At 47.5% G+C, this 26,042-nt stretch overlaps 1 protein-coding gene across 7 annotated transcripts in view; it reads left to right on the top strand.

The window, feature by feature from the left end:
* RIN2 (Ras and Rab interactor 2) overlaps window positions 1-26,042 on the top strand; it is a 310,183-nt gene that overhangs the window by 151,848 nt on the left and 132,293 nt on the right. For 6 of the 7 annotated variants that reach the window (XM_084514283.1, XM_084514295.1, XM_084514292.1 and 3 more), the window contains exons 7-10: window positions 15,603-15,677; window positions 21,456-21,481; window positions 22,651-22,704; window positions 24,316-24,461. In XM_084514283.1, coding sequence (XP_084370409.1) covers window positions 15,603-15,677; window positions 21,456-21,481; window positions 22,651-22,704; window positions 24,316-24,461 — 301 coding nt within the window. The remainder of the gene's footprint in view (window positions 1-15,602; window positions 15,678-21,455; window positions 21,482-22,650; window positions 22,705-24,315; window positions 24,462-26,042) is intronic. The other variant, XM_084514291.1, reaches the window with a different exon arrangement.

Raw genomic sequence — 26,042 nt, 5'->3', positions numbered from 1 at the left:
ACATCGTGGTGGGGTATAGAAAGAAACATCTCTGCCTGCTGCCCAGGATTTAGTCCAGGACGTGCTCATCACGTGCCACGTGTCCCCACACAGGGACTGTCAGCTGCCTCCTGGTGTTCCCAGAAGGCTGCACAGGCGGCAGTGGCTGGCTGTGCGCGAAGCTGTCTAAAGTTTCAACCTCAGCTGTTGCAGGACAGCAGAGTGGTTTGATGCTACAAAGGGACATGGGTGGGGTCAGGGACTTCTGCTGCGCTGTCATGAGATGGGCCCTCGTGCATTTGCCTAGTGGTTTGGCAGTCAGTTTCACCTTCCTTCACCTGCAAAATGGGGCTGTCCAGCACTGCAAACTATGCCTTTCTTTACTGTGGTTTCTCATTCCTCTGTAGCTCTCTGACCCCAGCTCATCGCAAAATACCCAGAGTTGTTTGGACCCTGCTCTCACTGATGTGTCTGTTCCTGAAGCAAGGATTGTTGGGGCTGTGCCAGGGGGAACAATGGCAAGGCCGGGGGATAAGGCAATGGCCCAGCTGAAGTGCATCTACACCAATGCACGCAGCATGGGTAACAAACAGGAGGAGCTGGAAGCCATCGTGCGGCAGGCAGGCTACGACTTGGTTGCCATCACGGAGACGTGGTGGGACCAGTCTCATGACTGGAGTGCTGCAATGCCTGGCTATAAGCTCTTCAGAAGGGACAGGCAGCACAGAAGGGGTGGTGGTGTGGCTCTCTATATTAGAGAGTCTTTCGATGTTGTAGAACTCGAGGCTGGGAATGACAAGGTCGAGTCCCCTTGGGTTAGGATTGTCAGGGACAACAAGGCTAGTGTCTTGGTCGGGGTCTGCTATAGACCGCCGAACCAGGATGAGGAGACAGATGAGGAGTTCTACAGGCAACTGACAGAAGTTGCGAAATCTTCAGCGCTTGTACTCGTGGGGGACTTCAACTTCCCAGACATATCCTGGAAACACAACACAGCCCAGAGAAAGCAGTCTAGGAGGTTTCTGGAGAGCGTGGAAGATAGCTTCCTGACGCAGCTGGTTAGTGAACCTACCAGGGGTGGTGCCCCGCTAGACCTTCTCTTCACAAACAGAGAAGGACTGGTGGAGGATGTGATTGTCGGGAGCTGTCTTGGGCAGAGTGACCACGAAATGGTGGAGTTCACTATTCTTGGCAAGGCCAGGAAGGGGACCAGTAAAACCACTGTATTGGACTTTCGGAGGGCTGACTTTGAGCTGCTCAGGACACTAGTTGGTGGAGTCCCTTGGGAAGCGGTTCTGAAGGGCAGAGGGGTCCAGGAAGGCTGGGTGCTCTTCAAGAAGGAAATCTTAATGGCGCAGGAACGGTCTGTCCCCACGTGCCCAAAGACGAGCTGGCGGGGAAGAAGACCAGCCTGGCTCAACAGAGAATTGTGGCTTGATCTTAGGAGAAAAAAGAGGATTTATAAGCTTTGAAAAAGTGGGCAGGCCACTAGGGAGGACTTTAAGGATGTAGCGAGGCTGTGCAGGGACAAAATTAGGAAGGCCAAAGCTCATCTGGAGCTCAATCTAGCTACTGCCGTTAAAGATAAAAAAAAATGTTTCTATAAATACATCAACACAAAAAGGAGGACTAAGGAGAATCTCCATCCTTTACTGGATGCGGGGCGAAACTTAGTTACAAGAGATGAGGAAAAGGCAGAGGTGCTTAATGCCTTCTTTGCCTCAGTCTTTAGCGGCAATACCAGTTGTTCTCTGGATACTCAGTACCCTGAGCTGGTGGAAGGGGATGGGGAGCAGGATGTGGCCCTCACTATCCACGAAGAACTGGTTGGTGACCTGCTACGGCACTTGGATGTGCACAAGTCGATGGGGCCGGATGGGATCCACCCAAGGGTACTGAGAGAACTGGCAGAGGAGCTGGCCAAGCCACTATCCATCATTTATCAGCAGTCCTGGCTATCGGGGGAGGTCCCAGTTGACTGGCGGCTAGCAAATGTGACGCCCATCTACAAGAAGGGCTGGAGGGCAGACCCGGGAAACTACAGGCCTGTCAGTTTGACCTCAGTACCAGGGAAGCTCATGGAGCAGATCCTCTTGAGAGTCATCACGCAGCACTTGCAGGGCAAGCAGGCCATCAGGCCCAGTCAGCATGGGTTTATGAAAGGCAGATCCTGCTAGATGAACCTGATCTCCTTCTATGACAAAGTGACGCGCTGGGTGGATGAGGGAGAGGCTGTGGATGTGGTCTACCTTGACTTCAGCAAGGCTTTTGACACTGTTTTCCACAGCATTTTCCTCAAGAAACTGGCTGCTTTTGGCTTGGACTAGCGCACGCTTCATTGGGTTAGAAACTGTCTGGATAGCCGGGCCCAAAGAGTTGTGGTAAATGGAGTCAAGTCCAGTTGAAGGCCAGTCACTAGTGGCATTCCCCAGGGCTCGGTGCTGGGACCGGTCCTCTTTAATATCTTCATCGATGATCTGGACGAGGGCATCGAGTGCACCCTCAGTAAGTTTGCAGATGACACCAAGCTATGCGCATGTGTCGATCTGCTTGAGGGTAGGAAGGCTCTGCAGGAGGATCTGGATAGGCTGCACCGATGGGCTGAGGTCAACTGCATGAAGTTTAACAAGGCCAAGTGCCGGGTCCTGCACCTGGGGCGCAATAACCCCAAGCAGAGTTACAGGCTGGGAGATGAGTGGTTGGAGAGCTGCCAGGCAGAGAAGGACCTGGGAGTGATGGTTGATAGTCGGCTGAATATGAGCCAGCAGTGTGCTCAGGTGGCCAAAAAGGCCAACAGCATCCTGGCTTGCATAAGAAACAGTGTGGCCAGCAGGGCTAGGGAGGTGATCGTCCCCCTGTACTCGGCTCTGGTGAGGCCGCACCTCAAGTACTGTGTTCAGTTCTGGGCCCCTCGCTACAAGAAGGACATCAAGGTGCTTGAGCGGGTCCAGAGAAGGGCAATGAAGCTGGTGAGGGGTCTGGAGAACAAGTCCTATGAGGAGCGGCTGAGGGAGCTGGGCTTGTTCAGCCTGGAGAAGAGGAGGCTCAGAGGCGACCCTATTGCTCTTTACAGATACCTTCAAGGAGGCTGTAGCGAGGTAGGGATTGGTCTATTCTCCCACGTGCCTGGTGACAGGACGAGGGGGAATGGGCTTAAGTTGAGCCAGGGGAGTTTTAGGCTGGATGTTAGGAAGAACTTCTTTACTGAAAGGGTTGTTAGACATTGGAACAGGCTGCCCAGGGAAGTGGTGGAGTCACCATCCCTGGAGGTCTTTAAAAGACGTTTAGATGTAGAGCTTAGGGATATGGTTTAGCGGAGGACTGTTAGTGTTAGGTCAGAGGTTGGACTCGATGATCGTGAGGTCTCTTCCAACCTAGAAATTCTGTGATTCTATGATTCCCCCCAGGGACCTTAAAGTGGGAATAAGTGGCACTGACTCACAGGTTTGGGTCTGTTTGGGTCTGGCAGATAGTTGCTTGGGGGCGGCCAGGGGAAGCTTACACCCTGTGATCTCTGCAGTGTTTGTTTTGCAGCTAATGATTATAAGCTTCTGATTGACTTATTGCTAATTGCAGGTGGGATGTAATAACTCCCAAAATGTGGTAGGTTTTGTGAAAATTAACTCGCAGGTCTTGATGGTCAGGCAGTTCCTCTCTTGTATGCTCTTCTGAAAGACGGCAGTAATTATCTTACGAAGTTCTTTCCTGCCTTGTATCTTCACTACAATTGCCGTAGGACTGATACATTTAAGAGCAAGTGAGAGAGAAAGCATGTGTAGAATATTAAACACACAGTTGCTATTTCCCATCTTATTTTTGGCCATGACCTTTCAAATAGCACACAGTCTGCCACCTTTGAATCACAGACATAACTGTTAGTGCTCCCTTTGCTAATTTTCCTGGTGGCTGAACGCTGCCAGGTGCTTTCGGGCTGTCTTTGGGCAGGGGGTACCTGCCGCCACCCTTGGCTGCATCCTGGAGCAGGACTGCCTCCAGAGCTGAATGGAGCCAGCAGAGATGTCGCTGTCCCATCTGGCAGGATTTGTCCTCTCCGGTAACAGGTGAGGTTGTGAGACCAGTTCATGGGACATTTTACTAGGCAGATGAGAGAGATGCTGTTGAGATGAAATTCCCTCAGAGAAGGTTCAAAATGTGCTAGAAAAGTATCCCCAAAATGCCATTTGCAAAGGCCTTGTGGAGGGAGTGCTCGTGGCCAGAAGTCACAAGGCAGACTGTAGATGAAGACTGCTGCTGGGAAGATGCAACTGAGGTGATAGGTAAAACATCCTCCAGGGAGAACCAGGAGCCACTGAGGCGGGAGGACACATGGGCGGCCCCCTCTGCACCTGCACTGCTTCCTCTCTCTGGACTGTAGACTGGGTACGTAATTCTATTGCTTATGTAATTCATCCGAGCTTAAGCTGTAGGGCTGGGAGCAGAATAAGGAATCACTCCTACATTGCTTCATCCCAAGTGAATACCTCCCCCTCCAGACTGACACTGCTCTTCAGTATAACAGATGGGGGGGAGATATCTCCCAGGAAGTGCACAGAGGTTCTCCAGTGGCTTCTCGTTTAAAGTCATAGATGAATGTATAGCCTATTTAAATATAAAGATGAATATAAATAAGGCAGTGCCACTATCTCATTTTAATATGTGATGCTTCATTGATATCATGACCAGTGAGGGTGAACAGGTGGGTGGCAGGATCCTTGTAATTACTTGAGCTGAGAAAGAAGTTCCTGAAATAATAAATTGCGAAGTTAAAAGGCAGAGCCTATGCTTTGTCAAGGGAAGTTTAGACCTGGAAGATCAAGCTTCCCCCAGGGCTGTCGCAGAGGGCAAGGCCTGTGACAGATTCACCAAAGACAGTCCAGTGATATTCAGCTTCTCAGAAGTCAGAATTTCCCAGGCTGCTGTCAGGATAGCCAGAAATAAATGTTTTTTTGGTGTTTTTGTTGTTGTTTTTCCCCACAGAATGACAGGTGCCAGGGCAGCATGACATCTGAGAGGTCTTTTTAACTTCTCCAGTTAGAGCTGCCGTCTTATGAGGGGTGTTTCAGCATAGTGCTTCAGTCACAGGACAGGAAGGGGTGCCCCAAGGTCTGGACTGTCCTGAGCAGTCTGCTGTGGTCACCAGCAGAGCTGTCCCTGGAAGCATGAGCAGGCCCAGAGGTCACCAGCCCACTCTGGTCTTGGACCGATTTCCAAATGCTCAGAGACCTTACTGCCATCACCCAACACATCCAGGAGCAGCTCATCAGCTGCACATACACCCACACAGGGGCACATGAGCCACAACGAGTGAGACCAGGCACGAGCTCCAGCATATGGTGCTCCGCTTGTGCTGGAGGAGGCTCATTGGTGTATCTGGTGAGGGAGGCTGGGCACTATCTGCATGGGGTGTACGTGCCTGGGAGGATGGAAGAGCTGTTACAGGAGAGCTGTCTCTAAGAGAGTCATCATCTCCATGGCAGATGGTGGCCTTGTCTAGTTGGTGCCAATCTCCGTGATGATGTATGGGCTTTGAGGAACTGCCCCAGAGGTCTGTTCATGTCTGGAAAAGCTCAAAGATTTTAAATGTTTCCTGCTGTTTGTAGGAACTGTAAGAATCTCTTTACTTCTGTCTCATTCACGTACATATCTCCGTAACCACTATGCCTTTTGAGATTTGAATGAACCTAATGAGGGTTAATCTGTATTTAACCGAATAAAATGCAGCAAAACCTACTACTGTGGCATAATGACCACATGGACACTAGGGTAAGTTTAGGGATCAATAACTTCAACAACTTCATTGAGGACAGGCTCCCTTCTTGTACCATTAGCTCTACAAGTGGTACTTTCCCACTAGCTATTTATTGGTTAACAACTATGCCCTGCAACAGCAAACATTTAGCAACTTCCATATCTTAACGGTCAGAGAATAAACAGTTTGAGACAGCAAGGCATCTAGTGGATCACTCATATTTTGTTCCTTCTAACTTGTTTACATTCCTCATGGCTTCATCATCATGAGTCCAATGTTATCACCAACCATGGAGCTTGTCAACCCCCATTGTGATACTCCCAAATACTACATTTTACCTGAGCATGGTGAAATAGATTTTCTTGTTATATCTACCCAGAACTGACACAAGTGACATGATGGCTAATAACTATAATTTTGTAAATGTAGTACAGTCCAGTCATTATCATAAATATCTGGCATACAAGGATCTGTCTGAAGACAGATTAGGCAGGTTTTGCTGTGTCTAGTCAAGTCATTTCCCTCTCTCACAACCACCTGGTGGAGAAATTTTTGGTTGTTTCATGGAGGATATTTTAATTTTCTGCTTGTCATGGATGAGCAGCTGAGATTTCAGGATGATGTGCTGGGTTTGCATAAGGCCATTCGGACCTAATAATGATGTTTATTACTAGTTCATCTGCCGTTTATATTCATGTAGAGCAAGTAAAATTAAACCTCAACTTATATCACTATTGTTACCAATGCAATTAATGACACTGAAGCCCATTAATAGATAAGGATTTCACAGTGGACTGCAGGTAATTCTCTTCATGAAACGACCCACTGGAATGATATTTATACATCTACACAGCCTGTACATATGATGTCTGTACATATTTGCAGTCTATACTGTGCTCATCTCCTTGGAGCATCATGCAGCAGGTGACATTGAAAACATGCCCAGGTACCTCCCCTTGCTACAGGTCAACTTGCAGTGTCTGTGCCCAGGTTGAGCTTTCTCTAGAGCATTCTGCAATGCTGATTTGCAGCCTTGAGTTCTCTGTCTTTTCACTCCCTTATCTGTCCTGCAGGAAATGGCAAGGTAGCAGCGCCCATGTTTGGCATCACATGCTTCCTCTCAGGCATGTCATAGATAATAGGGAGGGCAGGCACATAGGCTTTGAAAGAGCCAGCTGGATGGCCTCTGTTGACAGGTCTTTCCTGGATGGGAAACGCAGTGAGGGGAGCCTCTGTTCTGTTAAGGGGAGGGAAGTAATTTGGAAGAGCAGAGGAGAAGGGTCAGTTTCACAGAGGGAGACTGGGGAAGCCCTGAGCTGGGGTACATTGCCACTGAGGCTCTGGGCACCCTGCACTAACTTAGGTGCCAAGCACAGCAGCTGTCAGTGTTCTGTCTTCAGTGATTTTTCTCCCTGGTTAGTTATCTCTGCATGTGCACTAAATGGAGGAAATTGTGTGTGCTGCATGAGGCTGCTGGTTCAGGAATTAAGAACCGCAGAAGTCAAACTGGAACCAATCAAATCATGATTTTTCTGCTCTCCAGCCCTTCAGAAAGGGAAATAAACATTTGAGTAGTAAATGTCGTACATGAGAGTGTGCAAGGTGGTAAATGTCGTACATGAGAGTGTGCAAGGTGAGAGTTTATCAATGAGAAACCCAGTTGCTAATACAGGATGTGTTTTACCCTTCAGAGCGGTATTGCAGCATGCACGTGAGTGCAAGCCATAGGTCCTTCTCTGTGCCTGGATCATGGGCAATTGCTCTCATTGAAGCCTGAACAGAAGAGCTCTTCCTTTCTGCTGTGGAGATGCCACATTTAGTCCCCAGTGTCATAGTTAAGTGAAGGCTACTGGGCTCTTGTCTGGGGTTTGAATTTCAGGTACTTCCTTTGAATGCAGGAAATGTGCAACGTGACAGTCAGTGCTTTTCTACAGCTGGCTGTTGGTGCTCAGCTCCCAGAAGACCAACTGTCCTCTGGCTTACAGTATTTCTGATTTAAAACTCTAAATCTCATCACATTTTTACCCAAGCTTATTGCTTCCCTGATTTCCTTTCTGCCTTAGTCATGATCTGCTAAACTGTGAGTTAGGAGGGTTCCAATGCATTAAGATTTACATGCAGTCCTTGGCTGCAGCAAGAATATATAGCACGATTTGTGCGTTCAAGGTCTTGACAGTTATAATGAAACTACGAGGGGGCTGAGGGGGCTGGGCTTGTTCAGCCTGGAGAAGAGGAGGCTCAGGGGCGACCTTATCGCTCTTTTTAGGTACCTCAAGGGAGGCTGTAGCGAGGTGGGGGTTGGCCTGTTCTCCCACGTGCCTGGTGACAGGACGAGGGGGAATGGGTTTAAGTTGAGCCAGGGGAGTTTTAGGCTAGATGTTAGGAAGAACTTCTTCACTGAAAGGGTTGTGAGGCACTGGAACAGGCTGCCCAGGGAAGTGGTGGAGTCACCATCCTTGGAAGTCTTCAAAAGACGTTTAGATGTAGAGCTTAGGGATATGGTTTAGTGGAGGGCTGTTAGCGTTAGGTTGGAGGTTGGACTCGATGACCTTGAGGTCTCTTCCAACCTAGAAATTCTATGCCTCTATGCCTTCTATACGAGATCCCTGTCAGCAGGCTCAAAGTGCTGCCGTTTCTCTCAGTGCTAACTAATTAGCTCCTTTTACCCTGGGTGTGTGGTTACCCTATGCACACAGCTTCCTTATATCAGATTGTTCTTCCCTGTGATCAAATGGTTCAAAGGCTTCAGTTAAATGGCTCACCCTAAGGAGACCTGAGATTTAATTGCCCATATTAACTGCATCAGGGAGAGCTTCTAGGATGTCTGAAACGTGAGCAGTTTGTACAAGTGCCTTCACTCAGATCTGAATGATAGCTGTATTTAAGGGCCTGGGTGTTAATGCGTTCACTCAGGTGTTTGAGGAAAAATCACTGGGAGAAAAACACAGACTACCTTCAAGACTATTGTAGAATGTCAAAGAACAGGAGAGATTCTAGCTTAACTCATGGTAACTGCAACATCTTGCTTTTAGTGGTATGCTCTGCTGTATGGTGACACCCCTTATACCCAAAGGAGTGTTTAATTAGATAAATAGCTACAGTTACCAGCAAACCTGCTCATTTGGGATTTATTGTCCCATATTCATTTGTTTCAGAACTGTTAAAACTTCTTTTATGCACATCTTAAGTTTATAGCTATCAAAGCTCCACCAGCATCTGTGCTCAGAAAGGCACATAGGACCTTAAATAGCATTGTAAAGCTGACTGGAATAATATCAAATCATTTCATAAACTCTCTTACAAAAATTGCTCAATCAAAAGGAAGGAGTCCAACTATCCATAATGTTTAATTAAGGGTCTCTGAACAGAATTATGCACCTAACTCCAGGTTTCTACATTTGGAAATTTCCATGATAAATCATTGCCATTTATCTATTCTTACATGAATAGATATTCATTGTCAGCTGGTATAAATGTAATCTGACTCAAGGACTTTAAAGGCCTGGTTTTTGTTGTCTTTTTTTTTTTTTTTTTTTTTTTTTTTTTTTTTTTTGATTGGTTGGTTGGTTTGGTTTGTGATTTTTGTAAGAGTTTCTTACTGTCATTTGTAAGAGTTTCTTACTGCCATTTGCCGAGGCGATCGGCTCCGGGGCAGACGCGTTCTGCAGCGGAGCGGGGGATCGGGCCAGGCAGGGCTAATTTTTCCGGCATCGAGCCTACTCGAGGGAGCCGCCAGGACCCGGCAGCCCTCGTGAGGGAGGCTGACGAGGCGAAGGCGGAGCCAGCAGCGCCCCCTCCCCAGGCGTTCAAAAGCTGCCCCTAGGGAGCGCGAGCGACCAGGAGCGCGGTGACCAGGAGGGCGGGCAAACAGGGCGTGGCGCGTCAGAAGGGAGTGGCGCGGCAGTTAGCGCGGCAGTTCGCGCAGGAAGGGCAGAGCGCTCCCCCTACACACAAACAACACCTCCTTAACAACAGCCGTAGCTAGGTGATAATGGTCTCCACCAGGCACGGTGCGCTCTCCAGGAAGTCGGTTCACACCCAGACCGACTACCCGTTAAAAAATGCCGCAGTTCAGGTCACCGGATGCAGGGAGTGTCTGAACCTGTTGCTGCCATTGGCGGGAGGCAGAGAAACTGCGTGCGTGAGGTGCGAGCAGGTGGATGATCTGGTCCGCATGGTGGCGGAGCTCAAGGAGGAGGTGGAGAGGTTGAGGGCCATCAGGGAGTGTGAGCGAGAGATAGACTTGTGGAGTAACTCCCTGCAGGGCCTCAAGGGGAGGTACCGAGGTGAGACTCCTCAAATGGGGGTGGACCCACTGCCCTGTAGCCGTCGGGCAGAGGGAGGGGATCTGGGAGCTGAGGAGGAATGGAAACAGGTCCCTGCTCAACATCGCAGGCGACGCCCTCCCCTTCCGGCCCCGCATTCGCAGGTGCCCTTACACAACAGGTTCGAGGCCCTGGAGTTCGACAGACCAGTAGCTGAGGAAGAGGTAGCAAATGTTCCCAGGAGGATGCCTAGGGCGAGGAGGTCAACTCCACGCCTCAGGACTGCCTCCACCAAGAAAGACAGGAGGGTTATTGTTGTTGGAGACTCGATTCTTAGGGGAACAGAGGGCCCTATTTGTCGGCCTGACCCTACCTGTGGGGAAGTCTGCTGTCTCCCTGGGGCCAGGGTCAGGGATGTTGCCAGGAAGCTTCCCAACCTGGTACGCCCCTCTGACTATTACCCTCTTTTGATAGTCCAGGCGGGCAGTGACAACATCGAAGAGAGAAGCCTCAAGGCAATCAAAAGAGACTTTAGGGGACAGGGTCGGTTAGTGGATGGAGCGGGAGTGCAGGTGGTGTTTTCATCCATCCCTACAGTGGCAGGGAGGGGATCAGAGAGGACATGGAAAGCCCACATGTTAAACATGTGGCTCCGGGGCTGGTGCCAACGCAGAAATCTTGTTTTTTTTGATCATGGGGCACTTTACTCAGCACCTAGCCTGATGGCCGCAGACGGGTCCCTATCTTTTAGGGGAAAAAGGATCCTGGGCCAGGAGCTGGCAGGGCTCATTGAGAGGGCTTTAAACTAGGTAGGAAGGGGGATGGGGCTGAAGCTAGGATTATTGGGGCTGTGCCAGGGGGAACAATGGCAAGGCCGGAGGATAAGGCAATGGCCCAGCTGAAGTGCATCTACACCAATGCACGCAGCATGGGTAACAAACAGGAGGAGCTGGAAGCCATCGTGCGGCAGGCAGGCTACGACTTGGTTGCCATCACGGAGACGTGGTGGGACCAGTCTCATGACTGGAGTGCTGCAATGCCTGGCTATAAGCTCTTCAGAAGGGACAGGCAGCACAGAATGGGTGGTGGTGTAGCTCTCTATATTAGAGAGTCTTTCGATGTTGTAGAACTCGAGGTTGGGAATGACAAGGTCGAGTCCCTTTGGGTTAGGATTGTCAGGGACAACAAGGCTAGTGTCCTGGTCGGGGTCTGCTATAGACCGCCGAACCAGGATGAGGAGACAGATGAGGAGTTCTACAGGCAACTGACAGAAGTTGCAAAATCATCAGCTCTTGTACTCGTGGGGGACTTCAACTTCCCTGACATATCCTGGAAACACAACACAGCCCAGAGAAAGCAGTCTAGGAGGTTTCTGGAGAGCGTGGAAGATAGCTTCCTGACGCAGCTGGTTAGTGAACCTACCAGGAGATGTGCCCCGCTAGACCTTCTCTTCACAAACAGAGAAGGACTGGTGGAGGATGTGATTGTCGGGAGCTGTCTTGGGCAGAGTGACCACGAAATGGTGGAGTTCACTATTCTTGGCAAGGCCAGGAAGGGGACCAGTAAAACCACTGTATTGGACTTTTGGAGGGCTGACTTTGAGCTGCTCAGGACACTGGTTGGTGGAGTCCCTTGGGAGGCGGTTCTGAAGGGCAGAGGGGTCCAGGAAGGCTGGGTGCTCTTCAAGAAGGAAATCTTAATGGCGCAGGAACGGTCTGTCCCCACGTGCCCAAAGACGAGCTGGCGGGGAAGAAGACCAGCCTGGCTCAACAGAGAATTGTGGCTTGATCTTAGGAGAAAAAAGAGGGTTTATAAGCTTTGGAAAAGTGGGCAGGCCACTAGGGAGGACTTTAAGGATGTAGCGAGGCTGTGCAGGGACAAAATTAGGAAGGCCAAAGCTCATCTGGAGCTCAATCTGGCTTCTGCCGTTAAAGATAACAAAAAACGTTTCTATAAATACATCAACACAAAAAGGAGGACTAAGGAGAATCTCCATCCTTTACTGGATGCAGGGGGAAACTTAGTTACAAGAGATGAGGAAAAGGCAGAGGTGCTTAATGCCTTCTTTGCCTCAGTCTTTAGCGGCAATACCGGTTGTTCTCTGGATACTCAGTACCCTGAGCTGGTAGAAGGGGATGGGGAGCAGGATGTGGCCCTCACTATCCACGAAGAACTGGTTGGTGACCTGCTACGGCACTTGGATGTGCACAAGTCGATGGGGCCGGATGGGATCCACCCGAGGGTACTGAGAGAACTGGCAGAGGAGCTGGCCAAGCCACTATCCATCATTTATCAGCAGTCCTGGCTATCGGGGGAGGTCCCAGTTGACTGGCGGCTAGCAAATGTGACGCCCATCTACAAGAAGGGCCGGAGGGCAGACCCGGGAAATTACAGGCCTGTCAGTTTGACCTCAGTACCAGGGAAGCTCATGGAGCAGATCCTCCTGAGAGTCATCACGCAGCACTTGCAGGGCAAGCAGGCCATCAGGCCCAGTCAGCATGGGTTTATGAAAGGCAGATCCTGCTTGACGAACCTGATCTCCTTCTATGACAAAGTGACGCGCTGGGTGGATGAGGGAAAGGCTGTGGATGTGGTCTACCTTGACTTCAGCAAGGCTTTTGACACTGTTTTCCACAGCATTCTCCTCAAGAAACTGGCTGCTCTTGGCTTGGACTGGCGCACGCTTCATTGGGTTAGAAACTGGCTGGATAGCCGGGCCCAAAGAGTCGTGGTGAATGGAGCCAAGTCCAGTTGGAGGCCAGTCACTAGTGGCGTCCCCCAGGGCTCGGTGCTGGGACCGGTCCTCTTTAATATCTTCATTGATGATCTGGACGAGGGCATCGAGTGCACCCTCAGTAAGTTTGCAGATGACACCAAGCTATGCGCATGTGTCGATCTGCTTGAGGGTAGGAAGGCTCTGCAGGAGGATCTGGATAGGCTGCACCGATGGGCTGAGGTCAACTGCATGAAGTTCAACAAGGCCAAGTGCCGGGTCCTGCACCTGGGGTGCAATAACCCCAAGCAGAGCTACAGGCTGGGAGAGGAATGGTTGGAGAGCTGCCTGGCAGAGAAGGACCTGGGAGTGATGGTTGATAGTCGGCTGAATATGAGCCAGCAGTGTGCTCAGGTGGCCAAGAAGGCCAACGGCATCCTGGCTTGTATCAGAAACAGTGCGACCAGCAGGGCTAGGGAGGTGATCGTCCCCCTGTACTCGGCTCTGGTGAGGCCGCACCTCGTGTACTGTGTTCAGTTTTTGGCCCCTCGCTACAAGAAGGACATGGAGGTGCTTGAGCGGGTCCAGAGAAGGGCGACGAAGCTGGTGAGGGGCCTGGAGAACAAGTCCTATGAGGAGCGGCTGAGGGAGCTGGGCTTGTTCAGCCTGGAGAAGAGGAGGCGCAGGGCCGACCTTATCGCTCTTTATAGGTACCTCAAGGGAGGCTGTAGCGAGGTGGGGGTTGGCCTGTTCTCCCACGTGCCTGGTGACAGGACAAGGGGGAATGGGCTTAAGTTGAGCCAGGGGAGTTTTAGGTTAGATGTTAGGAAGAACTTCTTCACTGAAAGGGTTGTGAGGCATTGGAACAGGCTGCCCAGGGAAGTGGTGGAGTCACCATCCCTGGAAGTCTTCAAAAGACGTTTAGATGTAGATCTTAGGGAAATGGTTTAGTGGGGACTGTTAGTGTTAGGTCAGAGGTTGGACTCGATGATCTTGAGGTCTCTTCCAACCTAGAAATTCTGTGATTCTGTGATTCTGTAAATATTTGCATAAAGAGGCTTTACTCTTGGCATAAATTACACTTAAGTGTTAAGAGGTCATAGAACAGAGATTTTAAAGTATAATGTTCAGTATCTTAAGTATTTATTTTGCTAGCAATCAGGAAAGTTCCCCTACTGTAAGAGTTGATAAGCAGAGAAATCTGGGAAACTACTTTTTGCAAGCACTCTGAAATAGGATCTTTCTATAGATAGAAATGAGAATGAACTTCCTGTTTGTTTGTCTGGTTTCATGCATGAACAAGACTGGAGGATGTTGTCAGATAATTAATTTTTACATTTAGGGATCAAACCAGAACAGTGTAATTTAGCCACCTCCCATGTGGTTTACACTTGGGAAGAATGTGACCAATGATGTTTGAAATGCACTATGGAAATGAAAAATAAAGATTTGAGGATAATTTTGTACTGAGAGTGGGGGACTTCCCAGCACTGCCAAAACTGTAATCAGAGTTTAGCTATACTGAAAATGTTACCACCACGTGACTGCTTTTCATCGGCCCTTTCAAATGCCTGTAATGAAGTTAAAGGCTGACTCACTGGTGTTAATGTCCTCTAATATCTGAATTCCAGTCTCATTCAGCCTACAATGACAGTTCTTCCTCATTTCTTTGGTTCTGCAAGGTGTCAAATGAAATGAACTGCACAGCAATCCTGTTTTATCCTCTATTGCCTATAAATCACTTGGATTTTGATCTTAAGGTGCTGATTTGCTGGACGATTGAGTAGTTGTCCCAAATCCTGTGCAAATATGTGCAGAACTGCAGCAATGCCCGTGACCAGCAGGCAAAGCCGTGGCTCTGCAGAGGCTCAGGCTAGCGCTGTGCTGGGGGTCTGACTGCTCCGTGCTGTCAGATAGCCATTCTGCAGCGCCACTTCTGTTCCTTCCCGTGAATGAATTATTATTCAATTATTATTTTTCACAAGAACAAGCCCAGTGTAAAATCCAGCAGCCTGCAGTTTCCTGGAAACCCAGCACAGGAGGCTTCAGCATCTGGACTCTTGGCAGACACAGGCATGTGGGGTAGGGGTGTGCTGGGGAGTGTGTGTGCTGCTGAGCAGTACCTGGGGGCTGCCCTGTGTACCGCACTTTCATGTACCTGGAGCTCTTGCTCAGCATTTCAGGATGGTTTCCTCTCAAGGAAGGCAGGACTGCCAGGCTGGGGAAAATTAATAGAAATACGGTGGTGGGAGCGGAAAGAGTGGACATCCTGTCCTGTAGGCCTGGTTGGGCTATTATCTCTTTGACCGTTCTCAGCTGGGATGCTCACTGCTGGATGTCGGCACTGACACAGTGACACTGACACAGTGCTGACTTTCTTTGCCCTGCTGGTAGAGCCGAGCCCCTTCTGCTGCCCCAGCAGCAGCAGCAGCACGTGCAGCCTCCTCTGCGACGCGGTGTGCCAGCCTTGGCAGCAGCTCAGCCTGCAGGGATTGCTACTGCTGGCTCAGTGGTGGGAGCTGCACTGGTGCAGGGCAGGGTTTTCAGGGTAAAAGGGTGTCTGTAGCCTCCCAGGCTCATGAGTATCTTTTCTGTCATCCATAAATACATGGGATTTGATTACCCTTTCCATTGGTTTGACACCACTTCTTTGATTTTGTGTGTCTGTGACCTTGCACTTACTGCTCTTCAGGTTTGGCCATCCCACCCTAGCAGCTATTCCGCCAGCAGTCTCAGAAAGCCAGTTCGTCTCATACCTGCGATCTCCTCACTGTGTCCAAGCGTGCACGGGGACAGCTTTCACCGAGTGACAGGCTTGACTGTGGCACTTGCTGTTGACATGGCAGTTGTGCTGGTAAGAGCCTGGTTGACATCCTTTCTTTGCCTGTTTTCCCAGGTTGTTGCACTGTCGTCATGGAGTCTCCTGAGAGATTCAATCTACTATACACTGTCTGTTGTTGCACTCATTGTGGTAAGTTTTTGAAGGCAATTGTACATGTCATTCTTCTTTGGGAGCCCACATGTCTACTGCTGTCTGTAAAGGGAATCCACCAAGAAACCATAGTCTTGTAGCTGAGATCGTAGCTCCAGGAGCCACGTGGTTCTCTTCTTATGGAAAAATGCACTTGTGGTCTTGCTCATTCTGTAGGAAAGCATGGCCCAAGGGTAAGAGATGGAGAAATGTCCATAGAGGCTGCAGCAACAGCTCGGGGGAAGCATGTCCCAGTCCTAGTACAGTGGTGGGCCGCAGAGCTGAAAACCCATGCTGCAGCCTCACTGAAGAAGATGTGTTGCTCTGTTCTCTGCAGAAAGTGACCCTCACAACTTCCTTCTGGCTCTGCTGCAAGACGTATCTAACTGACCTGTAAGGAGGCAGCGTTTGTGCCTAGAGGACAGAGATCCTCAACAACTACAAAACATTAAAGTAATGTGTAACTGGCGGCAAGGTCTTGTACAGTGCATGCTAACAGCAAATCCTGTGATGAAGGCTACAGTTCCAGTAACTCATAGTGCTACTCTGATTCCAGCTTCCACCAAGTTCAGTAAATACCCTGCAACTCTGAAAGTTGGGCTATACAATGAAAAATGCATGTACAAGACAGTGCCATAGCATTACCTTTGCAATAAATACCAAAGTAGGAATTGCAAAAATCGACTTTTTTGGTAACAGTTACTACTTTTCTTTGTTGTTTATTTGTTTGGGCGTATAGTCTAGGGCCATACATTCCCTTAAAAAGTGATTTTGTGAAGTTAACTTCCTTATGTAAATAAGAAGAAGGGAAGTTTAGAGTCAGAAGATGGACACTTTGCATTTCTGAAGTTCATGCAATGTTTCTTAGTCACAGTTTCAACTGTGCTTTGTTTTGCCTTCACTCATCATGTATGTATGCCTTGTATGTATTCTGTAGGTACTATCTCAGAGGGTTTGCCTCAACCTGCTTGTACTTTTATTCTGCTTACTGCAAGGTCAGCCATTTTGCACCCGATGAAAAGTAACTTGTCTTCAATCTAATGCATGCATCAATATGGTTGCTAGAATAAAAGCTAAATAATTGTTAGTAATGGGCTGCAAAACAAAACACTTTTTTTTTTTTTGCTTTGACAACTTGGCAAGTAGCATCATGCCAAAAAGTGTTCCTAACCAATAAACTCAACCACACCTACTAATTGTAATAAATTACATTGCACAAGCATAAAGACATCTAGCAGGTATTCTCTTAGTTTATTCCAGGAGAAGCACAGATGTGGGCAGCTACCTGCCATTTATTTAGCCTCTTGTTGTCTGTGTTGGGTGCATCATATAGTGTGTGGAGGCAGGTGAGTTAAAAATCTGTTGTTGAACCTGTCATTGGCTTTTAAGTTCTTAAAGCAAGGCAGATTTTTTTCGTTGTATCTGGTTCATCCTCATGACTGTCAACTGCTTCAGGACACTGAGAACCATTCTTTATCATGTCCAGTGTGTCCCTGAAATTCTTAGGTACATATCCTATGTAATGAGTAAGTTATACTACTCATTGAATACCCATCTCTGTTATTCTTAAAACTTTTCTCCTATAGTTTATTTCTGTGTGAGGTGTTCTTCACAGTTTGAAAACTGCAGATACCCTTTTCTCATGGAACTGTACCCCATTATATCAGGGTACTGTTATTTTTTTCTTAAGCCTCGGATTAGGTGCTTTTTTTCTTAAGCGTCAGATTTCTCTCCAGATGTGTGCCCACTCTTCTGCTCATTTTACACTGTGAGAGTCCTTCGTGCAGCCAGGACAGGACTGTGCAACTTGAGACTTGGAGGTATTGTGAGAACTCTTATTTGGATGTTAGAATCATGGCCAGCTGAGGCTTTGGAGATGCAGAATGGTCCCCACATCTCTTCACTGGTACTCAACAGAAGTCATTGCATGTGTCCTTTAAACACCCGTTAAAGAAAAACAGAGTAAAATGAGAGGAAGGGAAAACATTTTATATGGTTAAAGACTCGACTGATATACCACCCCTACTGTATGTAGTATTGTTCCCCAGTTGAAAGCAAATGCGGATTTTTCCTTTCAGAGTCTAAACACTGCTTCAGTTTAAGAATTTTCTCTCTTCTCCATCATTCACCCAAGGACCCCTGGCTTTACAGTAGCTCAGATCTTATATCTCCTTTTAAGGTAGAATCACATTTACGTGGGAGCACATTGTGATTCAAAACTGACTCTCCAAGCCCTGATGTCTCCACTAGGAGACACCCTGCTGGCTCACAGCAGAGTGTAGCACAACTTTAACTCACTTTTCTCATTTCATAGAATCATAGAATGACTTGGGTTGGAAGGGACCTTAAAGATCACCTAGTTCCAACCCCCTGCCACAGGCAGGGATGCCACCCACTAGATCAGGTTGCCCAGGGCCTCTTCCAGCTTGGCCTTGAACACCTCCTGAGATGAGACATCCACAGCTTCTCTGGGCAGCCCGTTCCAGTGCTTCACCATCCTCTGAGTAAAGAATTTCTTCCTAATATCTAATCTAAATCTCCCCTCTTTTAGTTTAAAACCATTCCCCCTTTTCCTCTCACTGTCTGCCCATGTAAAAAGTCACTATATTTTTAATCAGCTCCCATTAAGTACTGAAAGGCTGCAATTAGATCTTCTCCAGGCAGAACAGCCCCAGCTCTCTCAGCCTTTCTTAATCAGAAAGGTGCCCCAGCCCTCCGATCATCTTTCTGGCCCCTCCCCTGGACCCATTCTAACAGCCCCACATCCTTCTTGTGCTGGGGGTCCCAAACCTGTACGCAGTACTCCAGGAGGGGCCTCACGAGGGCAGAGCAGAGGGGCACAATCACCTCCCTTCACCTGTGTGAGAAACATCACAAATAATTTTCTTCAGACAGGATCTTCTGTGAAGCTATTTTATTTGTGATTGCAATGGCAGGTGTCCTGTCAATTAGGAGCGCATTTTAGTAAACAAATCATAACCTTTTATTCCCTATTACCCAACACCTGATCACTTCCCCTGTTTTATCATTGGCTGAGTACTACAGGTTCACAAGCTATTCGATGCTCCTCTATACCAAATATGTACCATTTTTCTTTTTTTCAACCCTTTAATTTCTCCTTTTTTATGTGTTGAGAACTTGTGATCTTTGTTTTACTGTTCTCACATTGCTCATCCTGTTTTTCATCAATCTTCTACCTTATTTTGGAACAGTAAGGCCTTCTACTGTCCACTTACCTACTTAGCATTTCTCCTTACTATGACTACACAACTACCTTGGAATACAGAAAAGTAATTCTCTACTGCAAAAATACAACTTAGTATCTCACACCTGCTGACCACTCCTCTCTTGATGCAGCCCAAGATGCAGTTGCCCTTCTGGGCTTCTAGCATGCACTGCTACCTCGTGTCAAGCTTTTCATCCACCAGAACCTCCAAGTCCTTCTCTGCAGGGCTGTTCTTAATGAACTCTTCTTCCATTCTGTCCTCACATCTCACATGAGGGTCACCAGTCTGTAGTTCCCTGGGTTCTCCTTTCTACCCTTTGTAAAAATGGGACTGATGATTCCTTTTTTCCAGTCAGTCAGTTACCTGACTGCCAGGACTTTTCAAATATGATGGAGAGAGGCTTGGCAACTCAGTTCCCTCGGGACCCTGGGATGCATCTCATCAGGCCCCATAGACTTGTACCTGTTCACTTTCATGAGGTGGTCTCAAACCTGCCCTTAGTGGGCATTCTCTGCAGTGGGATGTTGCTTACAGTCTAACACTTGTACAGGCCTTAAATTTTAGGAGTCACTTAAATGCTTTTCTATATAGGGATAATTTGCCATGCCAGGGCATTGAGACTTTGCTACAGCCAAAATACAGTTGTCTTACGTGAGCAATGATACTGCTTGTAGAAGGTTGCTCACATATTATTTTCAACAGCAACTTGTGGTGCTCTAATATGAGTTGTGCTCCATGGGTATCTAAGCTAACCAGCAATACACCTGAGGGGAAATGAATACATCCCTGCCAACACTGAGATTCAACAGTTTAACATTCTGCTGGGTAAATCCATGTGGGTTTGTTTCCTTCCATTTCCACCAGCAAAGGAATTGCAGTGCTGCAGTAATAAATGGCAAAGCAGCAAACTCACCTGTTTGGTGCTCCATGCCAGTTGAAAAGAATGAGTGAACTTTAAATCACAGAGATGAGAAGCAGATAAACTCTCCTTATCACATCTACCTCATGTTGATTTAGCAGTATGATTTTTGTTATATTACAAAGTATCCCTGTCTTCTTTTAGAGCTTGGCAAAACTGTTACTCCTTATTTCCCTTGAAAGGAAAAAGGTCCCACTGTTTCTTACCTTGAAGGGATGTGGTCATTGTCATTAGTGAAAAAAAGCATGATTGTTGCTATTTTTAATCACAGAGATCAACACGCTTTTGTGTCCTATCACACCAAAATGCTGTAACCTAAAATAGCTGTTGTCAGGTTGGATCATGGTGACTGGGCACTGTGACATAACATAATGTTTTGCTGTCGCGTGTTTTTCCAGTAACAAATACAGCTATTATTTGGTGCATGCTGTCAAACAGGAGTTGCTGTTTACAAGCCCTGTAGCTTAAAGGAAGTGTTTCACCATACTTCCAGAAGCTTGTTTCCTTTTCCTTGGTGTTCCCTGGTGCCTCTTCCACAGATGTGTTTTCCTAGTGGAAATGCAGCCTTCCCACCTCTTCAGGCAGGCAAAGGTGCCTCGGCAGGACCAAGTGGCAAGCAGGAGGCATCCCACCACTGCCCGGCTGCCCCTTGCCTCTGTCCTGCCCGCCAGGCATCCCAGCCTCCCCGCCGTGGCCTCCCCATGCATTGGGTGAGCCAGGCTGGGCATCCCTGGTTCTGGGACTGGCAGCTGGAGCAGCCCTCACACAGGTGTCCACTTGAGCTGGAAGGGGAAGCAAAGAGAGGTGCTACCAGCAAGGTGACCATGGAAGTCCCCTGTTCTCCCACCACCTAGGTGCTGGTGGTGATGGGTGTACGCTGGGAGAGTACCCAGCCATGGAACACTGCAGCCATCTACCGGTGAGCTCCTAACATCTGCCTCCTCAAACAATGGAGCCAAGCAAAGATGGGCGAATGCCCCTTCACTTCTCTGCCACAGCATTGTTTTTTCCCCAGCACATGGCGTCTTATATATGCAGAAGAAAGACATGTTTCTTTTCCGAAGAGGTTTGCACAGCATCATGAGGGAGGCTTCAACACTGGTCTGCAGATGTACTAAAATTATTATAACAGCAGTTAAATCTAGCTCCTGCGGTGATAACTTAGCTCTTAGGAAATCATGTCCCACGGCCAGTTTTAGCCAGAATTTTTTTTGGAGCGCCTGTCATTCATGCCGGCTGTAGAAGTGGCTGTAAATCTGCGTATTTGCTTCCCAGTTGCCACCTAAGAGCAGCTCAAAAGGAGAGGCAGTATCTGTTGAGACCTGCTGATGCCGTCCCTTCTCCAGGTTACCTCTGTTTTCCCTGTAAGCACTTCTGCTCAGTGCTGCAACAGTGCCAGTTCTGCAGGACCCAATGCTATTTGGGAAGAAGTACCACCCTGCTTTTCTAGGGGAGAGAAACTGGGAGCTGAAATGTTCAGAGGAAAACAGACCAGATCCTAATCCTGTTGCCCAGGCCCTGGGTTGCTCTGCCCCCCATGCCCCTTGTTCATGTGGTGGGCTGTTTTCAGCTCTGATTCATGCTGTCGCATTTCTTGTCTAACATGCCTCTTTTAAAATCTTTCCTCCACAGTTTATTTATGACGAAAAAGTTTCTTGGTAAGTACATCCAGCTGCGGATCCCATTTCTTTCTTGTTCATTTTCTTGTTTACCACACAAAAGCTGCGATAAACAGGGTTCATGAGAAGGGGGGAATCAAAAGTTTTGCTAAGATCATTGTATTTTCAGCACGTCTTAGGGCTTGGATAGTGAGCGGTAGCTTTGATTTCACTCACAGACAGCATTGTTTAGATTACAAGCACTAGGGGGAGTCAGGCTTCTTGTGTGTTTTCTTAAACTCCTTCTCACTGGGGGATTTATGTTTAATTTCAGAGGGGGATTTCTGAAACACTGAGTTTTGCAATGATTTTTCTTTGTTTGTTTTGTTTAACTAAAATTGACTTGAGGCCCAATTGTGTTTGACTGTCCTTCTACTCAAAACAAACCAATGAGGAAGCTGTGGTGAACTGCCAGGAATGAGATGTTGGTATGGTTAGTGCAACATTTCAAAATCATTAAAAAGAGGTAACCCATGAGTTTTAGTACATAGCAGTGTGATAATGGATTATTTCCACAGGGACTAGCAGTTTGCCAGAGTAATCTATGCAGAATACAGCATTTTGGTCAATGAAAAAGGACAGAAAAAAAAACACGTTGGCTAGAAACAAGTTTAAAGTCATAATCTATCCTCTTTTTACACAAATTCCTTTAGTTTGACATAGAAGCAGCAGGAGAAACCATCACTGTCTGATGAGTTGTTTAAACTGCTGCCTGCTCTGTGGTTGTGCAGCAGCAGTAAAGAGCAGCCAGCCCTTGTTCAGGTCATCTCATCACAACTAGAGTGCTTTAGCACGCTCAGAAGGCCCCCACAGCCTGCTTCGCACCCACGCCTGCTGAGCAGAACAGTCTCTGCACTCCCTCTGCTGCAGTCCCACACGTGTTGTCCTTACAGAAGTGTCAATCTTCCTTGGATGCACGCTTGTTCTCAGAACTCTTGGTTTCAGTCATCTGTTCTAGCTGGCAGACTGATCTGGCCAAGTAAAACCAGAGCAGAAGTCAAAGCAACAATGCAGGCGTTCGGGCATGCGAGTTGTTTCTTCACCCGTCCCCTCTTCCAGGGCAGTGTTAAGGCATGCTGGGAGGGTCAAGCCTTTCCGTGTGCCTGTGGCGTGACAGGAGTGGGCACTGGGCCCCACTCTGATGCGCTTTCTGTCGCTTTTGTTTGCAGGTGGGAGTCCTTAGTCTTGGTGCTGATGTATGCCATCTACATCGTTATTATGAAGTAAGTCAAATGCATCCCTGGCTTGTTTAGATTGGAAGGCTCCCAGCTCCGGTGCTTTTGCGGAGGCTGCAAAGGCAGTTACAGCGTGCTGTAGGCAGGGCTTCTGTTGCATTGCTCAGCTTGCATGCCAGAAGGACCACCAGCAGCAGGGGACAAAGCATCTTGCCCTGTCATGTATCTATTTGTAATGTATTCTGATGAGGCAGGGAGGGGCTGCTTATCCCCATAGTACAGCTCAAAGTATCAGACATCTACAGGTAGATAATGCTGTCTGGATCTCACCCTGTGTGAACTGACCAAGGCTAACTCAGTCAGCCTGTGGCTGAGCAGAGGCCTGAATCCATCCCTGACTCCCACCAAAACAACATCTTCATTCTTTGCTTTAGCACCCCTGCTCAGAAACAAACGTGTGGAAAATTCCACTGTGCTTTTTGGGGGGGCACAAAACCTAACAGTGATTCATTATTCCTTCCTTTGACACCTGCGACAAAACTGCAGCACAACCCACACTGATTTTCCAAGCATCTGTCCTGTGTAGCTGCTTTCACCCAAGTTGATGCTAGGGAAGTTTGTTCTGTTGTTTGGTTCCCCTCCTCCTGCCTTGTTTTTAAAAGCCAGTGGAAAAGAAACCCAGATTGAAACTGGAACATTAAACAAAACCTACCAGCTGCCAAGCACACCAGTGGTCTTGTCTCAACAAGTAAGAGTAGAGGTTTGTTTTGAAATGATGAACAGAGTAAATATTATGAGAGCAATTCTCAGAACAGCAAAGCAGTCAGGCTGGATTAAAGGGAACAAAGTCAGAATTCATCTCACTTCTAGTAATTAGAAACTTCCTCGTTAATGTGGAGGGTAAGTTATCCCTTGCAACAATTTACTGGCCAGCACAGCAGGTAATTTTACTGTTAATTCTAGAATTTTTTGCTTGTTTGTTTTGTTTTGCTGTTTGTTTGTTTGTTGTTTTTTGTTTTGTTTTGGTTTTTGTTTTTTGTTTGGTTTTTTTGTTTGTTTGTTTTGTTTTGTTTTGTTTTTTGTTTTTTTCCCAACAGTGATGTTTGAACAGATGTTTCAGACGTGTCTGGAGAGAGCTGGTGAAGTTGTCAGCCTGGCTAGGGACCCTGGCCAGGAGCTCACAGTGCTCCACCCTTGCCTTTGAGTATTGTGGGGAGATTCCTAGCTCGTGTTTGTGTCAGCACCTGTCTACTCAAAACATGATAAGAAACAGAGATTAAAAATAAATAAATAAATTTTTTAGTCGAGACCAGAATTTAGCAGGTTGTCTTGTGTTTCTCTAGTATGCCTCCACGGGTAAAATAGCACTCATATTCAGGAGTGACTGTGATTTTTTTTTTTAAAAAAAAAAAAAGCACAATGATATTTGCTGTGGGAATATTGCCTACTTATAAAAAAGCATAGTGTTAGAGATTGTGCCCACAAGGCTTTGAAATATGATAAATCAGAGAGGTTGCACTGCATTTAGTTCAGTTAGATTTGTGGCATGTTATACCTAGATTTCCTTAAAACCAGGATCTGAGTGTAGGAAAGGCAGTATCAAGAAATCCACATAGTAGCAGCAAAAAGGTACATCTAGAGTTTGTTTCATTTGTGCAGGTACAACTCTACCATACATCACTGTTTTGAAAAGAAGACGAAAAACGCTGCAAATATGGTGAATGGATTAGCAAACAATACAGAAATGGATGATAACAGCAACTGTGATGCTACAGTGGTGTTACTAAAGAAAGGTAACTGTTCCAGTAAGTCACCCCACTTGCTTGCATCGTTCAGAATGTTTACAAATTTGTCTGCTGGTCCTGTGGTGTGGGCTGGTCTTGTCTGATCAGCACTGAGATAGGCAGGGAGGTGGCCCTTCGTAAGCTCCACCAGATGGGCATGACTCTTGTGCCTGAGGGCAAACAGTGACCCCAGCCACTGCATCCTTGGCACAGCGGAGGCAGCTCAGGCCTTCTTGGGGTAATTGTTGCTGCTGGACAAGTACCTGGCTGAAAGCACCCCCTCAGCTTCGAGCCTGACTTGCACAGGAGCTTCTTATTTAGACTGTCCAGCCACACCAGTGCAAGTCCTCCTGTGGAGGTGGTTATTCTTGACTGAAGATGTTCATTCACATTTGGCATCATCAGTATATTTAGTTTCATTCCAAAGCAGCATAAACTGAACAGGAAATAAGGCCATATTTAAACTAGGGTGCATGCCTCCTCAGGGAGGGAGGGAAATCTGTGTTGGTCCAGATTAACATGCTTTTTACTGTGCGTGGTATCTTGAATTTGCACAACTTTTCCGTATAAATGATCTATTAAGTGGATGATTTCACTTTGGCTGAAATCCTCTTCCATTTGAATTCAGCTGTGATCACATTAAAAGAAATACTTTATGTCCTCATCTTAAAAAATCACCCACTCCATAGCTCAGGTGCAGTTCTGTGTATGCATTGGTGTGAGCATGGGTTAAACTGCATGTACAGAAGATACGAAGTCATACTTTGTCTTTGCAACAGGCAACAAGCATGTGCAGTAACTGCCTGGGATTTTTCTGCACCTATTCTCAGCAATAACAGCTGCCCCTGCCCTGTGTCACTGGTTTCACTTGAGAAGGAGCTGTTTTCTTGTCTAAAGCAGTCCTGGTCTCTGAGTGCAGATGAGCTGCCCTTTTTGTTGTGCTGGACTCAAAAAAAAAATAACAAAAACAGCTGTTTTCCCATGAACAGTGAATGAAAAATATAGTCCATATACAGTATGCATGAAATGTAGATGTTTTTTCTTGCTGACCTGAAACCCTTTGGTGAGTCTACCAGATGCCAGCTATCATGTTACTGCCCTATTGCTGAGTGGAGGGAAGGTTTTTGTGAGTGTGGTGCACTGTGGTTTGGGGAAGTTGCTCTTACTGGAATGGCAGTCTGTAGCCTTCGGGTCTCAACAGCAAAACTGCACTGTACCAGTAGAGCTAGGTTGATAAAACAGAAGCATAAACTCGGGTTTACCCAGTGACCTCAGGATTACACACAAATGAGGCATTTCTGATTGTGGGATTTGGTTTAAATCTTACCAGAGTGTTTCTTTGCAAGACACTGCTCAGCTGCTGGTAAATTTTTGTTTTGAACATTTGCATTTACTCAAACTGGCTGAGGAAGGAAGACCAAAGTATTGCTTCATTTTCTTGTGGATTGTTCCTGTGTTTACTTGGCAGCAGGCCACCAGGCTCAGATAGGCAGGTGGTACCGCTGTGCACACCAGTAGTAGTGAGGGGTTGCAAACAGCCCTGATTTCAGCAGGCTGGAGTGTTGAGGGTTTCCACCAGTACTGTTTGCTTTCTGAGCTCCT

This window comes from Aythya ferina, assembly GCF_964211825.1.
Source record: "Aythya ferina genome assembly, chromosome: 3".
NCBI classification, from domain to species: domain Eukaryota; kingdom Metazoa; phylum Chordata; class Aves; order Anseriformes; family Anatidae; genus Aythya; species Aythya ferina.
This window is presented reverse-complemented; position numbering and strand designations above follow the sequence as displayed.